Below are 21,649 nucleotides of genomic sequence, written 5' to 3' on the forward strand. Positions count from 1 at the left end.
CTTGAACAAAGAATGAATGTCTTTTTGTTATTAGTGTCATGATCCTTCTCTCTTCCACAGTTATGCAGATGAACTACTCTCCATTAAACTGGACATTTTGTCCCAAGGGCAAGAGACCTTAAGCTGGAATGAAATTCAGAATTGTATTGATATGGTTAATATTCAAATTCAAGAAGAAAATGACAGTAAGTATGGAATATTTTTTTTCTCTAGTATAGTGGTAGAATAAGGTGTCCCGACACCTTCTCTAGATTAGGGCTACAGATTTTGCTCATGGAACCCTATGAAAGCACACTCCTCTAACATGTATGCGTGTATTTATATGTAAATTGTATGCTTATACTATTGTACCAACATATTATAACATTATAAAAATATATAAAAAGACATGAAAGGACAGGCTAAAAATACATGTAAGCGGGGTGTGGAGAGAGCAGAGCGCCTGAAGGATGGCTCCTCTGTGTATAACACATCCAACAGCAACCTGGGCTTACTCCTCACGGGTGGCAGGATGCTATGGCCTTCCTGTGACATTACGCCCTATACATGAAAAAAATACAACAACAGCCATACATAGGGGTCCTAATAACTTTTATTTATTGACACTTCACAGTTGACTGCTCTACATAACTCAGTTGTTTAGGCACTTAACTTTATTTTGACTTTTCATTTGGACATTTTCCTGAAATATGACACATGTTCCTGCCCTTGGAAGAAATTGGAACATAATCTAACTGTCGCCTTATAATCAGAAGTCATGGTGATTTGTTGTGTTTCTAGAAATTATGAGCTATGAGCATGAAAGCGGGCAGTCCCAAGAGGCTATGCCCTGAAACATGCTTTCTTGAGTGTCAGCTGCTTCCTTATCATTTGCCTTTTGCATATAAAAACAGTGGGGAATAAGGAGCTGTGTAACTTTAGCAATCAGTTATTCACTAATTTCTGTAGCATGAATTACCAAATTCAAGCTTAAAGCAGTTTTTTCCATCATAAAAACCAGCAGCCCTGGCTAAGGTGGCTCAGTTGATTGAGCATCGTCCTGTGCACCAAAAGGTTGCTGGTTCAATTCCCAGTCCAGGCACATGCCCCAGTTTGGGGCTTGATCCCTGGCAGGGGGTGTACAGGAAGCAGCCAATCCATGTTTCACTCTCACATTGATGTTTCTCTGTCTCTCTCCCTCTCCATTCCTCTACAAAATTAATAAAAAAAAAAATACTTTTAAAACAAACAAACAAAACAAAACCCTGGTGTTTGTGTCCTGTTACAAAGCTCAGTGCCCCAGCCCTCTGCCTTTCAGCCTTCCTCCTTGATCCCCCGCTATAGCACTTGGAGTCTCCTGCACCAATGGTTTGAGTGCTTTGGCTAATGCCACCCAAGGATGGACTCTTTGGGTAGGCAGAATAAAGAATCATGTCTCATCTTTGTTTTCTAGCTTTTTCCCAATTCTTTATTTTCTTCACTCTTAAAATTTTTTTTATTGAATTTATTAGGATAACTGGTTATTAAAATTATAAAGATTTCAAGTGTACAATTCTATAATACATTATCTGCATATTGTATTATATATTCACTAGAGGCCCGGTGCACAAATTCGTGCATGTGTGGGGTACCTCGGGGTGGCCTGTGGGGATCAGGCCAAAACCCACAGTTCAATGCTGCCTGCAGCTCCTACCTGCCGCTCCCACTTATCCCGGCCCCACTGCGCCTGCCGTGGGCTTGCACCCAATCAGTCCCGATCAGGAGAGGCTTGCAACTGCCTGCAGCAGTGCTCGCCATCCATAGCCCTGTGTCTGGCACCCTCCCCTGGGGAGTAGCCTGCGGGATTAGGCTGAAGCCAGTTCTCTGACATCCCTCGAGGGGCCCCGGATTGTGAGAGGGCACAGGCCAGGCCACAGGACCCCAACGGTGTTGACAGTTGCATTGGCCTCCGTGAGCTGCCATAGCCTCAGCAGTTCACATTTAGTGTCAGCTTTTCACCCAAGTTCTTGGAAGCGCACTTTACAGGTTTTTAAGTTTAAGAAATGTTGCTGGGTCTGGGCCACTCCTTATGGCTGTGCAAGTTCATAGCACAAGAGTACGGGCATGGCCGCCTGGATGAATTCTTACAGAGTCTGTAGCTATTTATCGTGGCCTTCCCCCCTCCCCCCAGTGCAGGATCGGGGCCAGGGAGGGACCGGGGGAGGCCTCCAGGGCATGTCTGGCCCATCTCGCTCAGTCCTGATAGGCTAGACCCCAGCAGCAAGCTAACCTACCGGTTGGAGCATCTGCCCCCTGATGGTCAGTGCACGTCATAGTGACTGGTTGACCAATTGACTGTCTGCCCCCGGTGGTCAGTGCACATCATAGCAAGTGGTTGAGCGACCTTAGTATATCATTAGCATATTACGCTTTGATTGGTTGAACAGTCAACCAGTCACTGGATGACCAGACACTTAGCATATTAGGCTTTTATTATATAGGATTACCCACAGTCAAGGCTCTTCCCCTTACCATTTATTCCTTTACCCTCTTCAACTTCCCCTCACCCCCCTTTCCCTCTGGTAATCACCACACTGTCTGTGTCTATGAGGTATCTTGGGGTTTTTTTTGCTTATTCCCTTCACCTTTTCACCCAGTCCCCTAACCCCTCTCCCCTCTGACAGCTGACAGTAGTTCTCTGTATCTGAGTCTGTTTCTGTTTTGTTCATTTATTTTTGTTTATTAAGTTGCACATATAAGTGAGATCATATGGTATTTGTCTTTCTCTGACCTATTTCACTTAATGTAGTACTCTTCAGGTCCATCCATGCTGTCATAAAAGGTAAGATTTCCTTTTTTACAGCTGAATAGTATTCCATAACTTTCCCCCAATTCTTTCTGACAATACCTGAAGTCCAGTTCTGCTTTGGTGATTGTAGTGTGTGTTGCTTATGAAAGTGAAGGTGTGTGAATTCTCAGTGATAAACAATTGTAGTTTTACTCTCATCCTTGACTTTGATTTTACAAAGGGGAGGGAACGCCATTTTTGTCCCAGAATATCTTAAGAGCCTTTACTTTTATCAGGAAAAGGGGGGAAAAGTAACCTGTGTATAACTTCAAAAGAGAGAGGTCTTTTGTAGGTGGTTATCATTTTTAAAGAAAAATCTCTTTGGATTGGTATGACATTTCTCTAGTTAAACTGGAATACTGTCATTCTCCATGAGATATGTCACATGGCCACTATCATATTTCTTTTAAACATCTTGTCATGAAGGGCACATGCAATAACCAGCAGAGTTATTTCAGATATTCTATATCATATTTCCTTTCTAGTATTTGAGGAGTTTAATACAGAACATTTAATTTCTTTCTTTTGGCTTATTCTGTTATTCTGTCAAAATGAGGTGTTTTTAAAGTTATTTTAAGTATTGAGCTTGATAACATATATTTAGGTGATTGCTTAAAAAGCTAAAGTTTAAAAATACACCATTGTGTATTCCATGGCAGGAATGTTACAGTGTAGTAATTAAATCATCTGAAAACGCTGAGAATTTTTCATGGACATCTTGAACGTGCTTTACTCTCCCCAGCCCACCCTTGCCTCGTGCTCTCAGGTCTCATCCTCTGACTGATTTGTGATGTGGATAAGGTATGCAGCTAATGGGAAGTGATAAATGTAGAAGGCGAGTTTAATGGAGAAGCTGCTAAATGCATTTTCTTGACTTGGATGCTCTCTTGGTTTCTCACTAGAAAGTTCACTGTTCCCCGTAGAGCCCCAGAGGAGCATTTATGTAGCAGAGACAAGGAAGTTTTCTTCTTTGAATTGCTTTTTACATTTGGTAGGTACCATTCTTTGTAGGGTACCTCCTCTGCTGTCTCAAATACACAACCTCTAAGAGAATTCCTGCCCACTCCCTCATTCTGCCCACATTCTCGTGCGAGATGTTATAGTCTCACATGATGACTTAAGGAAGTGGGCCATGAACTGAGTGAGGCTCAGCAGTCTTTGTTAAAATGGGATTTCCCCTGGATTTATAAACAGAGGCAGTGATACAGATGCCCTGGCGGGGGGGCGGGTGGGGGGAGACAGTGGGGGGGGGGGACTGCTGCGTAGGTCTCTCAGCTCCTATGAGGTCATTTACTATGACCTCAGCAGCTTGAGTCTTAGAAACATGCCAAACAAAACTTAAGCAGGTGTTTTCAATCAAGTCAGCTGGCATGCACTCATCCTCAGGTGAGCAGCCAATGGGAACCCACATTCTTACAGTGTCATTCCGATGCTTTTTGGATGGGGTGTTTAAAAGATTTAGAACAGTCTACCCAAGGTAGGTGTCCAGAGAATGAAATGAAGTAGTCTGTGCTCTCCAGTTCATAACTGCAACAGGGTAAATGATAATGCCTGCCCTGGCCAGGTGGCTCGGTTGGTTGGTGTGTTGTTCCATACACCAAAAGGTTGTGGGTTTGATCCCCAGTCGGACACATACAAAAGTCAACCTCCTGGTCTCTCTCTCTCTCTGTCTCTCTCTCTCCCTCTCTAAAATATATAAAAAAAACATATCCTCAGGTGAGGATCTTTTTCAAATGATGATACCTTGTATATAGATAGTGCTTAGACTTTCCTGAGTTCTTCCAACGTTTTGAGATAATGTAACCTGCATGTTAGGAAAGTACTTTTACTTTTTCTTCAAACATATTTAAGTATGTACTATAATCAGGAATAATTTCTAATCATTTTAGATTGTCCCTTCCATCCTCCAGATAATTGTTTCCATTCTTAGCAAGGTGGTATTTATGGAGTCATCTATTTGGGGGATACTTAGCTCAGTATTTTACTTTAATTTCAAATATCTCAAGATGCAGATACTCATTAAAAATTAATAGTACGTATTCTGTTTCATAGCATATCACATTTTTAAAGTGAATCGTGATTGTTTTGGTTGAAAGATATGTAACTGACACAATAAGAAGTAATAAGTTTGGCTTTAAGCATGTTTATTTTCTAAGCTTGCTGCTTGTTTACGTTCAAGTTTTGTAGTAGTTCTGGTCCATCAGCACTAAGCTGGGAAGCAAAAGCCCCGTTAGTATATATGTGTGTGTGTACAATGTTTATATGCACATGTATGCACATATTTGTACACATACTATAGTTTTATAAGACTGGGTGATAGTTTATTTTTAATAACAAGGCAGTATTGAGAAATGACCTCCAAATGGATCCCTTTTGCTAGTTTCAAAAACTCTCCAGATTCCATAGCTTGGTTTCTGTGCTTTCCATTCCTGGACCTTATAGTCTGTGTCCTAAGATCCTATGCTAAGGTAGAGATGGTGGAAGGTTCAACTGGTGGAATGCTTATTCTTCCCTTAGTACCTCCAAGACTTGGGGCTGCAGGTGTTATCTTACCAGGTGGCATTACTGAAACAATGGCATTCAGTAGCCATACTTGAACCTTAACAATATCCCCAAACATGCATGACTATGGAGTTTTCCTATACTTCCAAGAAAGTATGGGTATCTTAACTGAAATTAAATAAAATTTCAAATTATGTTTTTCACTTACACTAGCCACATTTTAATGGCCTAATACGTGTGGGTAATGGCTTCTGTATTGGAAAGCCCAGATACAGAGCATTTCCATCGTCACAGAACATTCCATTGAACATCACTGGGACTATATTGACCTGGAAATTCACTCTAACACTGTAGGGAATTGTTTGCTTTTGGAACTCTCTGTTTTGGCATTTTTTACAGAGTGGTGAAGTAGAATAATCCAAAGAATAGAATATATATCCAAATGTGTTTGCATTTCAGTTTTTTTTTCCCCCTGTATATCTCTACATTAAATTCTTCCAGCACTGGTATTCTGTGATTCCATCATCCACTGTCTAAGTGAGGGTTGCCTTAGAAATTAGCATTCCTGCTGCTACTTGTATGTAAAGCTAACCCCTTTTTTATAGCAGCTTCATTGAGACATAATTCATATACCATAAAATTTACCTTTTTATTGTTTTTATGTATTTAAAAGTTGTATAACAGTTAAAAGACTCCTGTTCAGCTAGTCTTCAGATGGTTATTCTGGTTGATTTTTCTGTACTTTAGCTGCAATCTGATATGGTGCTGGGAGGAGGTGAGTGTGAACCTCCACCTACTTCACCACCATCTTGTTGTCTCACCACTGTCTAAATTCACAACATTTCATCACCCCAGAAAGAAGCTTCATACCATTAATATCCCCGCCTCCCATCCCTTAATCTACTAATCTACTTTGTTTCTCTGGATTTTCCTGTTCTTGACATTTCATATAAATAAAATCATGTAATATGTGGCCTTTTGTGTCTATTTTTTTTTTCCACTTAGCCTAACGTTTTCAAGGTTCATCTATGTTGTATCACATTTCAATATACTTCATATTCTTTCCTAGGATAAATAATATTTCATTCTATGGGTAGACACTTTGTTTATTCATTCATCAGTTGATGGACATTTGGGTTGTTTCTATTTTTAACTATTATGAATACTCATTCTGTAAATATTCATGTTAAGCTTTTGTGTGAACATATGGTTTCTGTTCCCTTGAGTACATACCAAGAAGTAGAACTGCTGGATCATATGGTGGTCTGTGTTAACTGTTTTAAGGAACTGACTGTATCATTTTCCATTTCCACCAGCAATGTATGTCCAGTTTCACCACATCCTCACACCACCTGTTATGGTTTGTGGGTATGAAGTGGTATCTCATTGGGATTGGGTTTTGCTTTTTGCTAATAACTAATGATATTGAGCATCTTTTCATGTGCTTATTAGCCATTTGTGTACCATCTTTAAAGAAATGTCTATTCAAGTCCTTTACCCACTTTAAATTGAATTTTCTTTTTTTCCTTTGAATAGTAAGAGTTACTTGTATATGTGGCCTACCTGTGTACAAGGTATACAAGTCCTTAATCAGATACAGGACTTGTATTTTCTCTCATTCTGTAGGTTGTCTTCATTTTCTTTGATGATGTCCTTTAAAGCACAAAAGTTTAAAGTTTTATAACATCCCATGCATTTCAATTTTTCTTTTGTTGTTTGTGGTTTTGGTGTCATAGCTAAGAAGTAGTGCCTATTTCAAGGCCACAAAGATTTATTCCTATGTTTCCTTCCAAGAATTTTATAGTTCACTAGAGGCCTGGTGCATGAAATTCGTGCATGGGGGCGGGTGTCCCTCAGCCCGGCCTGCACCCTCTCGCAATATCCCTAGGACATCCCTCTCGCAATCTGGAACTTCTGGCTCCTAACCGCTCACCTGCCTGTTTGCCTGATCGCCCCTAACCACTCTGCCTGCCTGCCTGATTGCCCCTAACCCCTCTGCCTGCCTGCCTGCCTGATAGCCCCTAACTGCTTACCTGCCTGCCTGATCACCCCTAACCGCCTCTGCCTCAGCCACCTCTGCGGCAGCGAAGGATGTCCAGAGTGACGTCTGGAAGGTTGTTCAGCTGTCTGGTTTAATTAGCATATTATGCTTTTATTATTAGAGATGCTTTTACTTCTAGGTCTGTGATCCATTTGAGTTATTTTTTTGTGCATGGAATAATATAGGAAATTTAATTTCATTCTAATTCATGTGGTTATCCAGTTGTTATAAAAACTATTATTTGCCTGTTGAATTGTCTTGTCATCCTAGTCAAAAATCAACTGACCATAACTGTAAGGGTTTATTTCTGAATTTTAAATTCTATTCCATTGATCTGTATATCCTTACCCTAGTACAATGCAGTATTAACTGTAGCTTTAGTAGTAAATTTCAAAATTGGGAAAAGTCCTTCAACTTTTTCTTTTTCTTTTTTTTTTCCTTTTTAAAAATTTTTTTATAGTTTAAATGCACTAATCTTTATATATATATACATATATATATATGTATATATATATACACATATATATATGTATATATATATATATATATATAGTTCAAAGAGGAAGGGAGAGGGAGAAAGAGATAGAAATATCAGTGATGAGAGAGAATCACTGATCGGCAGCCTCCTGCATACCCCACGCTGGGGATCGAGCCCACAACCCTGGCATGTACCCTTGACCAGAATCGAACCTGGGACCCTTTAGTCCACAGGCCGATGCTCTACCCACTGAGCCAAACCAGCTAGGGCAACTTTGTTCTTGTTTTCAACATTGCATTATTTTATTCTTGGTCTATTGCATTTCCATATGAGTTTTAGAATCAGCTTGGCAATGTCTGTTAAAAAAAATAGGCAGCTGGGATTTTGTTAGGTGTTGCATTGAATCTGTAAATCCATTTGAGGAGTAGTTCCATCAGAACAATATTAAGTCTTTAGAGCCATGAACATGAGATGATTTTTCCATTTACTTAAGTCATTTTTATTTTTTTTCAATGATCTTTCATACCTTATGCTTTTTTTGTTAAATTTATTCTTATTTATTCTTTTTGTAATTATACTGTATTTGTAATTAGAATCTATTATATATGGATTTTCCCCTTACTGTTGTTTCAGATTGCACATTGCAAATATATAGGGATACAATGGATTTTTGTACACTGATCTTATCTCTCACAGCCTTAGCTGTACTTGTTTATTAACTCTTATAGGGTTTTTTTGTGTGTGGATTTCCCACCCCACTTCCTAACTCCATCTTTGCAATTGCTGATTCTGGAGAACTTATAAAGTACTGTGGTTTAAAAGAAAAACTTTCTTCATTTTCCAGGAGTTGTGGCTGTAGGGTGTATCAATGAAGCCATAGATAAAGGAGATCCTTTAAAGACACTAGAAACTCTGCAGTTACCTACAGTTAAGATTAGAGATGTGGACCCAGAGCATGCCCAGCACTACCAGGATGTTTTATACCACGCCAAATCACAGAAACTGAAGGTAAGTCTCAGTAAGTTCATTTCCTTCACATTTACAGACTAGATAAGGGAAAAGGTAGAAGGGAGGAATTTTTTTTTTTTTTACCCATCTTTTCCTAAAGCTTATGAGCCTCTTTTTCCAGCAATTGCCTATGAATCAGAATGGAAGTAATAGCGCTGTCATTTCCAGGCGTCAAACAAGCCAGCTCCGGAGCTGATGACTGCTTCTACTCTTTTCCTAAAAACTCAGTTGTGAGAGAGCTTTTGTTCAGAGTCCAAGTTCTTGGATATTTTCTGAGCACATACTGTGTGCATAGTGCAGTATGTAGCATCTGGTCCGGGAAAGGGGATCCAAGGAACACGTGACACCATTTGAATGTTCTGTGTCCTTATCCTCAATGCTGAAAAATTGATTGAGGCAGTGCGCATTCTCTGATAGAATAGTTAAATAATAGTAGAGATAGGCATGTGGCCAAGCGCCAAAATGAGGAGTGCACAGGGTGACTCAGAGGTGGTTGGGATTGTTGCGGATTAGAATCCTAAGAACAGTGCAGTGGAAATGGAGTAGAAGCTGTGCCTGAAAGGTAAGGAAGAGTTGGTTAGGTGGGTGGAAAGCAGGATGATTTAGGGAGGAACCAGCATGCTTTGTTCTGGACATAGGACACTGACCTGGTCAGAGTCTCCATAAAGAGCAGACGGTTACCTGGCTGTGGAGCTGGTACTGATATTATAAGGAGTCAGACAGACAGTGGCCACTATTAGAAGGGTTCTGGGCTGAGTGTTAACCTGTCACCTGAGAGTGGGAGTGATCCTACCTGGGTGCTAGCCATTCATACCCTTCATGTCCCCATGTACTAGCCAACCCAAAAGAGGTGAGCCTCTCCTCTATATGAGGCTTTGGAACCAGGAACTGCCTTATCTGAGATGGGAAATACATCCTTGGTTAGAGCAAACATTTATTCATCACCTGATATTTGCTGGGCACGATATTAGTGTCTAATATTCTCACATAATCCTCATAACAGCTCTCCAAACTATCGTTATCATCTTATAGATAATGAAGCTACGACCAAGTTGTCCAATGTTACCCCCAAAAAGTAATTATTTCTGGAACTATGCCCCAGTCTGTGTGACTCAGAAACATATATTAAGGCAGATAGAAAAGGATGTTTATTGCAGCATTGTTTGTAATAGCAGAAGACAAAAAAAAACAAAAAACTAAAATGTCCATCAGGAGGGGCTGGTTAAATTGCAGAGTATCCATACAGTGAAATACACAGAAAAGAATGAACGGTTCTATATTGGACAATATTTAATATGTGTGCTAAGTGTTTGCATGCTTCCACATACACACACAAATGGCATACACACCCATATATATGTGGGCTTATATGTGCGTAGAATATTTCTGAAAGAAGACACCATCTGGAAGGTGAACCAGATAGAAAGTTTGATACTTCTTTTTCTCTCTTCTTGTACTATTTGGACTTTTAAGTTTTTTGCAGAGTGCATGTATTACTTACTCAATGTTTCTAAACTTTCAAAATACAAGGTAAACAACTCACGAAGGGCCAGTTCCGCCAGGAACTTAGTCTAGTTTCTAGAACAGGACTGCTCCAGTTCAGGTGTTCCCTTCAAAGTAACTAACTTTGTCTCAAAGCGTTAGAAATATTTTGGCATCATGTAGTCTCGAGCAGCATACAGAAGTGGTTGCCTCTGGAAGAGCACTGAGTGACTAGAGAAAAGGAGGAAATATTTCCTAATCTTTTAAACTTTGTACTATGTATTACCTGTGCCAAATAAATCTTTAATAAATAAAAATTCACTAAAAGTAGAAAAAAAATAAAACAGTGTAAATCCTGTTCACCCCTCATTAAAGGTGAAGAAACCTGTTCCCTGGGGTGGGGCCTTCTGTGCTGTTTGCCCTCTGATTGGCACGGCGGCGGGGCTTACCCCTACCTACGCTGTACAGGTGCCCTCACGCGGATCTTCATTTAAGCCTCACAGCAACTGTGGGGGGGGGGGGTGCTCTCTCACCTGATGTGAATGAACCTGAGGCTTGGGTTGAATGCCAGGCCAGGGAGTGAGAGAATGAGACTCAGATCCAAGCCTTGTGTTCCCACATCTTAGGGGAGGAGAATAGACCTGTCAACCAGGAAGGGGAGCTGCCACCTGCTGTTGCCACTGATGTAGCTGTGGCCCTGGCACAGGCACACTTACCGGCATCTTAAGATAAAAGTTGTTTGCTTTGGACACAAGGCACCATTCAAATCTTGGTTTTGCCAAAAATTAGGGATTTTAGTCAAGTCACCAAAATTCTCTATGCTTCAGTTTACACATGTAGTACCTATCTTACAGGGTTATAAGGTAATGCCCTGCCCGCAGCCACTTGGGGGTTGTCCTTGAGATGAGCCTGACTCCACAAACGTTTCATAGCATTTCATAGGCCGGCGGTGGAGGTCCCTCCCAGAGCATCCCATTGTGAAGGTTCTGAATCAAGGCAGAACCACATAGCACCCTCCAGAGCACCCCAGAGCCTTCCCGAGTGATCATGAGGTGCCAGCTCTCTGTTGGGCATCCTTCCTTAGTGTGAAAGCAGTGGCTTTAATAGTGTGATTAGAGCATTACATATGAGCCCAGAGAGCTGGGTTCTAGCTCAGGCATTTAAGTACTCTGGCCAGCCCTGACCAGTTTGGCTCAGTGGATAAAGCGTCGGCCTGCGGACTGAAAGGTCCCAGGTTCGATTCCAGTCAACGGCATGTACCTTGGTTGCGGGCACATCCCCAGTTGGGGGTGTGCAGGAGGCAGCTGATCGATGTTTCTCTCTCATCAATGTTTCAAACTCTCTATCCCTCTCCCTCTCTGTAAAAAATCAATAAAATATATATTTTTTTAAAAAGTACTCGGGCCAATAAAATTAGGGGCTTGAACTGTATTGGAACAGCTAACAGGCTTAAAACAGTTCTACGAAATTAATCCAATTTGGTTAAATTCCTATTTTTTCAACATTTTTCTTTCTTTGCCCATTAGTTTTGAAACTTTCTTTTCTCAGCCTGATCTCTTTCCCTGGGGGCGGGGGGAGGGGGGATCTGGTTCTGTTTATTTGGTGGGGTGTCTGCATTTCTTTTTCTTTTCTTTTTTTAAAATATATGTCTTTATTGATTTCAGAGAGGAAGGGAGAGGGAAATAGAGATAGAAGCATCAATGATGAGAGAGAATCATTGCTCAGCTGCCTCCTGCACACCCCCTACTGAGGACCGAGTCTGCAACCCAGGCATGTGCCCTTGGCTGGACCCTTTAGTCTGCAGGCCAATGCTCTATCTATTGAGCCAAGCCAGCTAGACCTGCATTTCTCTTTTAAAACCTCTGTTGTTTTGATAGCTAGTAGTTTCCAGTTGTGTTTTATGGTGGTATTTCTGTGCCTTGCCTTCCCAAGGTCCAAATATGGAAAATAATAGAAGAAAATATATTACTTGTATTGTCAGTATAAAATAAAGCTTGTAAAATATATAGTGTTAAAGGTCTCAATGATAACATCTTCAAAGAATGGGTGCTGAGTTTTATCAAAGATAAGGGACAATGATGTAAGTTGATGAGGATTACTTGGCCATATAAAATATCCTTATATGGTAAACATTACTTGGTCCTTGGTAATAGTATTTCAAGTACAACGTTGAGTAGGCACCAAATTCCTTTTGTCTCTTGGGGAAAGTCTGGGTAAAGGGCATGTTGGCATACACTTAGCAGAGAACACACTTTGTTCACCAGAGGCGGTGAATTTTGAGATATTTTTAAATTGAAGGCTTTGCTTGAGAACATATGAATTATATCCCCACCAAAAGTTCTGTTTTGCTACGTGTAATTTATTGCATAAAAATTAAGTGTGCTTTTAACAAGTGAATATTGTTTCATGTTTTCCATAGATAAAACTGTATTGCATTTGATGACTTTATTTGCAAAAACTAGTTACATACATTTACCTTTTTGTCATCTTGAGACTTATTGTAGATTTGTTTTTCTTGCTTGCTTTATTATTTACCTGATTTTTGTTCTTCACACAACTGCACACATGCTATAAAGGGCCTTTATGGGCATGTGTGTGTGTGTGTTTTAACTTCAGTCCAATGAAATAGGAAACTCTTCACATTAAAAAGTATGCATTTTAAATTTTTTATTGTTTTGATGGTCACTACAAGTATATTGGTCAATGCACATTCTTACAGACTTGAAAACTCATGTCAGCAATATTTCATGCCCTTAACGACTGATATCCTACCTCCTGTCTAATCCCTTTACCTACAGGAAGATGCTGGGCGTCTATATTTAAGCCACAAAAGTAATGGAGGCATTTTAAACTTCTATATGACTTTGAGTATATTCATAGCTTAGCTTCCTAATTTTTTTTTTTATATGTCCAACTAAAAATGGTGTTGCCCCTTGTCATACAGAATACCTTGCTTTCTCTGTTGGAATTTAATGGACTTTCATGCTGCTAAGATGCTTTGGGATTTTATTCTTTCATTCAGCCACATGACAATGTACTAGTAAAGTATGGAGCTGGGCCCCACAGACCCTGAAAAAACTTGAGCCTGGGGTTGCCATAAAAAGCACAAAGAAGGGACAGAACAAGCCCCTTCTCTCCTATACATGGTGCTTAAGTGTTTATGGAACTAATATTTGTTTATAAATGAACTATATGTAAGTACTATAATAAAAATACAATAAAATGCTTTGAAAGTTCAGATTAGAAAAATGAACTTCTAGCTTGAGAATCAGGGAAGAAAGGTCCTTTGGGGGCTTTAACAGATGGAACGAATTAAGGCAAATATGTTAGAAATAGCTTTCCAGTTAGAGACAAAGGCAAAAAGAGGAGAAATCACATCACAGCAAAGCAAGGAGCTTGGCTAGTGTCTACATCACAGGCAAGGTTTACTGGGAAGTAAAATTAGAAAGTTAGCCCTAAATGCCAAACTAAAGATTAATCATTTATTCTAAAACAGTGGAGAGTCCATGGAGGTTTTCGAGCTGTTGTGTGTGTGTGTGTGTGTGTGTGTGTGTGTGTGTGTGTGTGTGTGTGTTGGTTAGACAATCATATTTTATGTAGTGCTCCCCATGATATTTCCAAGTACCCCAACTGGCACCATACATAGTTATTGCAATATTATTGTCTATATTTCCTATGCTGTAGTTTACATCCCTGTGACCATTCTATAACTACTAACTTGTGGTTCTTAGTCCCTTCACCTCTTTCTTCCTGTGTCCCAATGCCCCCTTGCTTCTGGCAACCACCAATTCTCTCTCTGTGTCTAGAGTCCATTTCAATTCTGTTCGTTTGCTTATTTTGTTCTTTAGATTCCACATACAAGTGAAATCATATAGTATTTGTCTTTCTCTGGCTTATTTCTCTGAGCATAATACCCTCTTGGTCCATGCTGGCCCAAATGGTATGATTTCATTATTTTATATGGCCAAGTAATACTCCATTGTATATATGTATCACAGCTTTTTTATCTGCTCATCCATTGAGGGGTACTTGGGTTGCTTTCATAGCTTGTTTGTCATAAATAATGCTGCAGTGAGCTTGGGGTGGGGGGAGGGTTGAGTGAGGTATTCAAACTGATATTTGAGGAAGAAAAATCTGGCAGTGGCCTGGTGAAGTGGAGGATAGGCTGGACAGGAAGAGAATGGTTGGAAGGCAAAGATGGGACTAATGGATCCTAGTAAGAGATATTACAAAGGTAGAATCAGCTAATGAGGCGGCCCCCAGCATGCAAGTGGAAGAAGGCAGAGGAATAAAAAATGACACCAGGTACCAAAAACTGAGATATTAGCTTCTCTCCATGCTGTATCATTGTCCCTTGTCCTATTCTCCTTCAATTCATCTAGAGTAGAAAGCTCATAGAAGGAGGGAAGATAGAGCTATAAAGAGCTTAAAGTACCAGTCAGGTAAATGTGTCCACCACCATGAAGAGAGTGGTGATATTTTTCTCCTACATTGATGTTCTTAAAATACTGATAGTGTTGTTTTTGAAGCACTATCTCTTAGGAGCTTCAAAAGGGATCTAGAGAATGGAGCTCCTTGCACTTACGCACATGTGGTCCCAAGCATGTATGTTTGCACAGATAGCTTCCATTGTTCTCTAAGGTGATTTCACTATTGTAAGATAAGCTGTGGAGTTATCTGTGATTTTTGACATGAGAAAATAAAGGAATGGATCTAAGCAACTATTCAGACTACCAAGGCACAAAGCTATGAGATAGATAAAGTATAAGCTGTCGGTGTTGTAGTAGTAGTTGGCATGGTGAATAATAAGTATAATATTGCTGGGAGCAAAGCAAATGGTAAAAATCACAAGAAGGAGGAGACTCGTCTTAACATACCACAACCACCTATGATCATATGCATTAAGCGTCCGAATGATGACTGTGTAGCAGTAGATAATGACCACAAATGGAATTAAGAATCCAAAGAATGCCAAGGAGATGAAGTAGTAGAGTTGGAAGAGTGATGAAGACTCGCATGCGTTGTGGACATCATGGCAGGTGGTGATGTCCCTGTGGACAAGATAATACTCTTGCTTCAGAATGAAAAATGGCAGCATGTACAAGAACACGGTTGCCCACACCAATCCACATGTGATCAAGGCATAGGTGCGCCTGGGCAGCCCCCGGTAAGTAAAAGGATGGACAATGGCTAGGTAGCGGCTGATGCTGATGCAGGCGAGGATCAGAATGGAGCAGTACATGTTGCCATAAAAGATGACTGTGGTAGCCCGGCACATGACCTCTCCAAAGACCCAGTTGTTTCCATTGAGATGGTAAGCTATTTTAAAGGGCAGCGTGGCACAGAAAAGGAAGTCTGCAGTGGCCAGGTTGATATAGAAAATGGTCGTACAGATGGATCTGGTCCTGAAGAAGAGCATCCACAAGGTCACAGCGTTGGCCGGCACACCCACTGCAAACACCAGGATGTAGATGGCAGGTATCAGTTTGGTACTTAGGGAGCTGCTCAGATACCCCATCGTAGCATTATCCACATGGAGATTTGAAACACTTTCTTCAGGGCACTTTATTTTTACAGTGGTGCTTCCTGTCCAGCCGTCTATAGCAGAAAGGGGGATCTCTTCAAAAAAACTTGTGGGAGCTCCACGGAAGGTCCTAATAGATAATGTTGGCTCTGCCAAGTCATCTGCATCATTTTCCATACCTGTAATTGAAAAGAAGTATTAACTTATGATATTTTGCTGAGCCATATCTGTGATTCAGAAGACATAAAATACACTGTGTGTAGGGTCATTTATATTTTTTATTTAAATATATTTTTATTGATTTCAGAGAGGAAGGGAGTGAAAGAGACAGAAACATCAACAATGAGAGAGAATCATTGATTAGCTGCATCCTGCACACCCCAAAAGGGGGCCAAACCCGCAACCCAGGCATGTGCCCTGACTGGGAATTGAACTGTGACCTCCTGATTCATAGGCCGACACTCAAACACTGAGCCAGACGGGTCATTTTTATTTTTAAAAAATCACTGTAGATCAGGCAATCAAAGGTTTATCATATGCCTAGCACCATGCTAGCCAATGCGGGAGCAAAAAGTAGATGTAAGGAATTTATAATATTCTTAGAGGAAGCAAAATAGCACATCAGACCATTATAGAGCAATGTCATATAATTATAAACTGTATAAGCTTTTAGTCAGTAGTTGACAGTTGTTTGAGTAAAATGTCAATGAAAAGATGAATGTAAACAAAGATAAGCAAGGTTCATAAAGAGATGGAATTTAATAGAGGCATAAGCTTCTATAGATTATGAATGGGCAGAGGCATAGTATGGGCTGTCATGGGATCTAGGAATGTCAGATAAGTTAATGCAGCAAATGTTTATTGCCTGTTTTATTGCATAAAGTTTTAAATAAACTCTCTCCCTGTCTTCAACTCTCAGACAAGTGAGAAAGGTTATACAAAAATGCACTGTCTTATACTAATAAAGTTCATCTGAGAGATGAAGTTGAAAGATTAGGTTACAGCCAAATCTCTGAAGGGCCCCTAAACTGTCCTAAGGAACCATGTGCCCATTGATAGATGCTGGAATTGTACACATAAAAAATTATGAACAGAGGGCTGACCATTGTAGTAGACAGCATAGTGGCACCCCAAAGATTCCACCTGCTGATGCCTGGAGCCTGTGAATGTGTTACCTCACATGGAAAAGGGACTGCAGGTGTGATTAAGGATCTTGAGATGGGGAGGTATCCTGAATTGTCCGGGTGGCCCAATCTATACTAATAAAAGGGTAATATGCTAATTAGACTGGGTCGATTGGCCATCTTCTGGACATCTGACTTCCTTCTGGACAAAGCCATGGTGGTGGGGGCTGAGGCAGAGGCAGTTAGGGGCAATCAGGTCAGCAGGGGAGGGCAGTTGGGGGCGAGATCAGGTCGGCAGGGGGTTAGGGGCAATCAGGCTGGCAGGGGAGGGCAGTTGGGGGTGAGATCAGGCCAGCAGGGGAGGGCAGTTGGGGGTGAAATCAGGCCAGCAGGGGAGGGCAGTTAGGGGCAATCAGGCAAGCAGGCAGAGGGGTTAGGGGCAATCAGGCAGGCAGGCAGAGAGGTTTGGGCAATCAGACAGGCAGGCAGAGGCAGTTAGGCATGATCAGGCAGGCAGGCAGGTGAGCGGTTAGGAGCCAGTGGTCCCAGATTGCAAGAGGGATGTCCGACTGCCAGTTTAGGCCCAAACAGGGATCGGGCCTAACCCGGCAGTCGGACATCCCCCAAGGAGTCCCTGATTGGAGAGGGTGCAGGCTGGGCTGAGGGACCCCCCTCCCACCCCGTGCACAAATTTCGTGCACCAGGCCACTAGAGTAATCATAAGAGTCCTTAAAATAAGGAGGCAAGAGGGTCAAAGTCAGAGCGAGATATTTGAAGATGCTATGCTTCTGGCTTTGAAGATGGAAGGAATCATGAACCAAGGAATGCAAGCAGCTTCTAGAAAAAGGCAAGAAAACAGATTCTCTTCTAGAGCCTTCAGAATGAACAACTTGACTTTAGGACTTGTGACCTCCAGAAATATAAGATAATGTTTTATTTAAACCACTGATTTATGATGATTTGTTATAGAAGCAATAGGAAACTAACATAACCATGATTTTACTTGTGTTTGAGAAGACCTTGGTGACAGTGTAGAGAAGAACTGAAAATGAAAAGATAAGAAATTGGAAGCAAGAGGGGCAGTTTCAGAGTCTGGTGTAATCATTTAACCTCAGGATGGTGAGTTACAGAACTAGAGCAGGGGCAGTGGACAGGGGAAGATGAACACACGAGACTGTGATGGAGGCTCAATGGGACCTGGCATCTGTTGGGTACGGAGTCGGTGGGGGAGAGGCAGGAGGCAGAAATGACTTGGAGGAGGAGGATGCTCCAAAGGAAAGGGGAGAACACAAAGAGAAGCAAAGATCTCGGTGTTGAGTATTCCTGAGTTTGGGTTGCTGCTGGGATATTAGAGTGTAAACTGTCCTAGAACAGGCAGAAAGCCTTAGGTGTGGAGTCCTAAATTTCAGGAATCTAAATGATAAGTACAGACTTTTTAGTCTGCATAGAGGCTGTGGTTTAATTTAGTAGGAGTGGCTGAACAGCCTAGTGAGAGATGTGAGAAGAAAAAAAAATTCAAATGTCAGATTTTTAAGGGGACAGGAGACAAAGGAAGAAAAATCAGAAGATGAAATCGATATGATGATCTGAAAAGTTGGAAATGGGGGGGAAAAAAGCATAAAAACACGACCACATACTATAAATATTTGGCATTACGTGTCCTGTTGATATTACTAATCCTAATTCTTGAAAGTGCAGTTTCAAAAACAGAATAAACCTCAATACTCAGACCTGTTTATCATTAAAGAAGTTTTCCATAAATTAATCTTTAACATGGATAGAAAGTAGATCCTCTCAAATTTGTTACCCGAGGCAAACTTTTATGCTGAATTTAAACTTCATACTTGCCAATTTTAAAATGCTATTTCTCTGCCAGTTCCTTTTCACATGACCTCTGAATTCCTATGTGTTGAATACTTGAGGTTAGTGTTCAGTAACCTGGTTCTCATCCTGCTTTCACCTCTGTCATTCGCCCCAGGTGAAATTGAAGCCTTCCTCATAACCCTCAGATTGCACAAACGGAATTAATTCAGTGTGTCACAAAAAGGGAGAATTTTTTCTGAACGTACAGGGGCAGGGAGGTGCTCCGGTGCTATTTAGGGGAGAGTAGATTAAAGAAAAGAAAGAAAAATCTGAGAAGTGGCAGTGGTTTGTGCCTGTTGAGAGGTGAACTGTGAGGCAGGTTGAGGCACGTGGTGTGATACTTGAGTTTAGTCACACAAACCCTTTTGCTCAGCTTGCATTTCAGAAAATTTCTGTACCTGACAATCCCCCAAATAGAAGTGCCTTCCCAGATAAGCATGAAGCTGGTAAATGGTGGCTGAAGAATACGTCGTACGGGTTGTTTGCCGTGGGGATCTGATAAGAGAGCTTTTGGAACCAAGTGTTTGTCAGTTTTCAGAAAATTCCTGTGATTGAGCAAGACATCAGGCCAAAAACATGCTCAACACTGACTCTGAAAGTCTGGATTCCATTTTCCACGAGAATGTCAGCTGATCTGATTCAGCTTGAGCAAGTCTTATATGGTTTTCCTTAAGAACGGTACTCACTGTGAAAACAAATTTTAATTGATTTTAGAGTGAAAGAGGGAAAGAGATTGATCTGTTTATTCCACTTGTTGATGTATTCATTGGTTGATTCTTGCACGTGCCCCGACTGGGGATCGAACCCCCAACCTTGACATATATTGGGAGGACGTTCTAACCAACTGAGCTACTCAGCCAGGGCCAAATTTTATTTTTTTAATTTGCTGAATTCTTTATACAGGTTTCCATTTAACAAAATGATTCTAAAATGTTTGCCAACCCGGGAAAAGGCCTGAAAGAGGCACTGGTCCAAAGGGAGTGGACTTGAGTCACGTCTCGTTTCTCCCCCACCCGATTGAAGAAAGTCAACTCCCTGCCTTTTACTTTGTCACATTTGAATTCTTCCCCCCTTTTCACTTCCTCCAAACCCCACCAGCATCTTGAAGGAACCTCCACAAGCCTCATTTCTCTTATGATTCCGCTGCATTTTGGTTCATCCACTCCTAGAAAGAGCATTCACTGAATCCTATTCATAAACCCCACATGTGCTACCATCCACTAATTCTCTTAGGGTTCTCCTACAACTACCTCAGTGATTCCAGCTGTGAATGTTAGCAACATTCCTTAATAGAGGTCTGGGGGTTTTATTTAATTTTGGGGTTTCCCCCTCTCGTTGTTGTTTCTCTGCCCAGCTCTCCTGTTCCTAACAATGTTGACTATATTGTGACCTAATGGTAAGAGTTGCAGATGCAGATGTATCCTGAACTGGTGTTGAATAAAATAAAAAAATGTTAAGAGTTAAGTAATAGTATTAGGGAAATTTCATTTCTAAAATTTAAAAATCATATATGAGGGCAGGGAAAACTATAACTCTCATACACTGAAAGTAAAAAATGGTATATTATTAAGAAACACTAATTTATTAGCCTTGTTGGTTATTGAAAGCAGACCACTTGATCTCTGAGAATATTCTTTTTCCCCCTTTATGCCTCACCAGAAAGTAGAAACATAGGATTTTTTTTAAAGCGCTATCTTTGCTGAATCAGAGGAAATGCTTAGAAAATCAAAAACTTCTCACAAAGAAAATTCACTATTGAATTAATTGTAGAGACCAGCCCTCCCCTCCCCCCCCCACCCCCCCCCCTCCCCCCGCCCCGGACCCCATAAGAAAAGGGCTTACCGCTTTGACAGAATGTGGGTGACAGAAGCATGGCTCCAGCCGCTGCAAAGATGAGAGCTTTCATTTTGACCACCTGCATCCTGTTTCCCAAATGTTATCAGACGCGTAAAATGAGGGAGCACGGTTTCACCCCAATTCCATGTGGGTAACAGCAAACGGGAGCTGTGCCCTGTGAAGCTGCTGTGTGCTCTGCAGGCAGGAAACGCCAGTCCCAGGACCTCTTCGGGGAGGGAGTGTGACAGCACTCAGGTTTCAGAGCGCGTGACTCAGAGGGAGCCCTGGGGCACGTGGCCCTCAACTCTCACCCACCCCTAGTAGTCCGTGCCGCATGGGTGCTGTAAACCCCTCCCACACGCTTATGTGCATTCAAGGAATGCAGAGCGTGTGCAGCCCTTTGCAGAAGGAAGAGGAAAATACAGCCGGCCAGCGGTTAGTTCTCACGCCGTCCCCTCTCTCCTTTTATCCATTTTAAAAATGGGTTTCCATCGCTTCTCGGCCTTTTGGCTAAGATCAAGTGTAGTATCCGTTCTTATCAGTTTAAAAATGGGTTTCCAGAGTGCGATTTCTACTTACTCATTAGCTTTTAGAAATCATCCTTTTCTTTATCCTCCCAGCTATTTCAAATCTTAATTCTGAAACTCATTATGTAATTACAAATTAAATACATTATGGAGAGCAAACTTTTTTTATGAAGTTAAAAATTGACAAAGCGCCGATTACTCTGAAAATTCTTCATCAATGTCACAATGACCCGAAAGTGTCATCCGTGGTTGGCCAGAATTTTTGCCATAGCTCATCATATTCTGAGCCATTCAGTAGGGTCAGATAATGTGTGTGTGTGTGTGTGGAGGGGGGCGGAGGCGGGGGGGTGTCAAAGTAAGGGGGTAAAACCACACTATTTGATTAAACACAAATCATAATACATTGAAATGCAGAGGACTCCCTTTATTCCATGGGTGTTGGTGAGCAGGTCTACAAT

The 21,649-nt window shown here is 41.2% G+C and overlaps 2 protein-coding genes across 3 annotated transcripts in view; one reads left to right on the forward strand and one right to left on the reverse strand.

Moving 5' to 3' along the window:
• IQGAP2 (IQ motif containing GTPase activating protein 2) overlaps positions 1–21,649 on the forward strand; it is a 268,671-nt gene that overhangs the window by 178,371 nt on the left and 68,651 nt on the right. Inside the window, exons 12-13 of the mRNA XM_081088634.1 lie at positions 61–185; positions 8,672–8,835. Coding sequence (XP_080944760.1) covers positions 61–185; positions 8,672–8,835 — 289 coding nt within the window. The remainder of the gene's footprint in view (positions 1–60; positions 186–8,671; positions 8,836–21,649) is intronic.
• On the reverse strand, positions 8,918–20,883 carry F2RL2 (coagulation factor II thrombin receptor like 2). 2 transcript variants are annotated; one of them, XM_081088637.1, is made up of 3 exons: positions 20,671–20,843; positions 15,195–16,020; positions 8,918–9,390 (listed from the first exon to the last, which is right to left on the reverse strand). In XM_081088637.1, the coding sequence occupies exons 1-3, from the start codon at positions 20,747–20,749 to the stop codon at positions 9,345–9,347; spliced, it is 951 nt and encodes a 316-aa protein (XP_080944763.1). In that variant the 5' UTR covers positions 20,750–20,843; the 3' UTR covers positions 8,918–9,344. The 2 variants fall into 2 exon arrangements, with proteins under 2 accessions (XP_080944763.1, XP_080944762.1); XM_081088636.1 differs by lacking the exon at positions 8,918–9,390 and having other exon boundaries at positions 12,995–16,020; positions 20,671–20,883.

Source organism: Myotis nattereri, assembly GCF_964212035.1.
Source record: "Myotis nattereri genome assembly, chromosome: 4".
Classification (NCBI taxonomy): domain Eukaryota; kingdom Metazoa; phylum Chordata; class Mammalia; order Chiroptera; family Vespertilionidae; genus Myotis; species Myotis nattereri.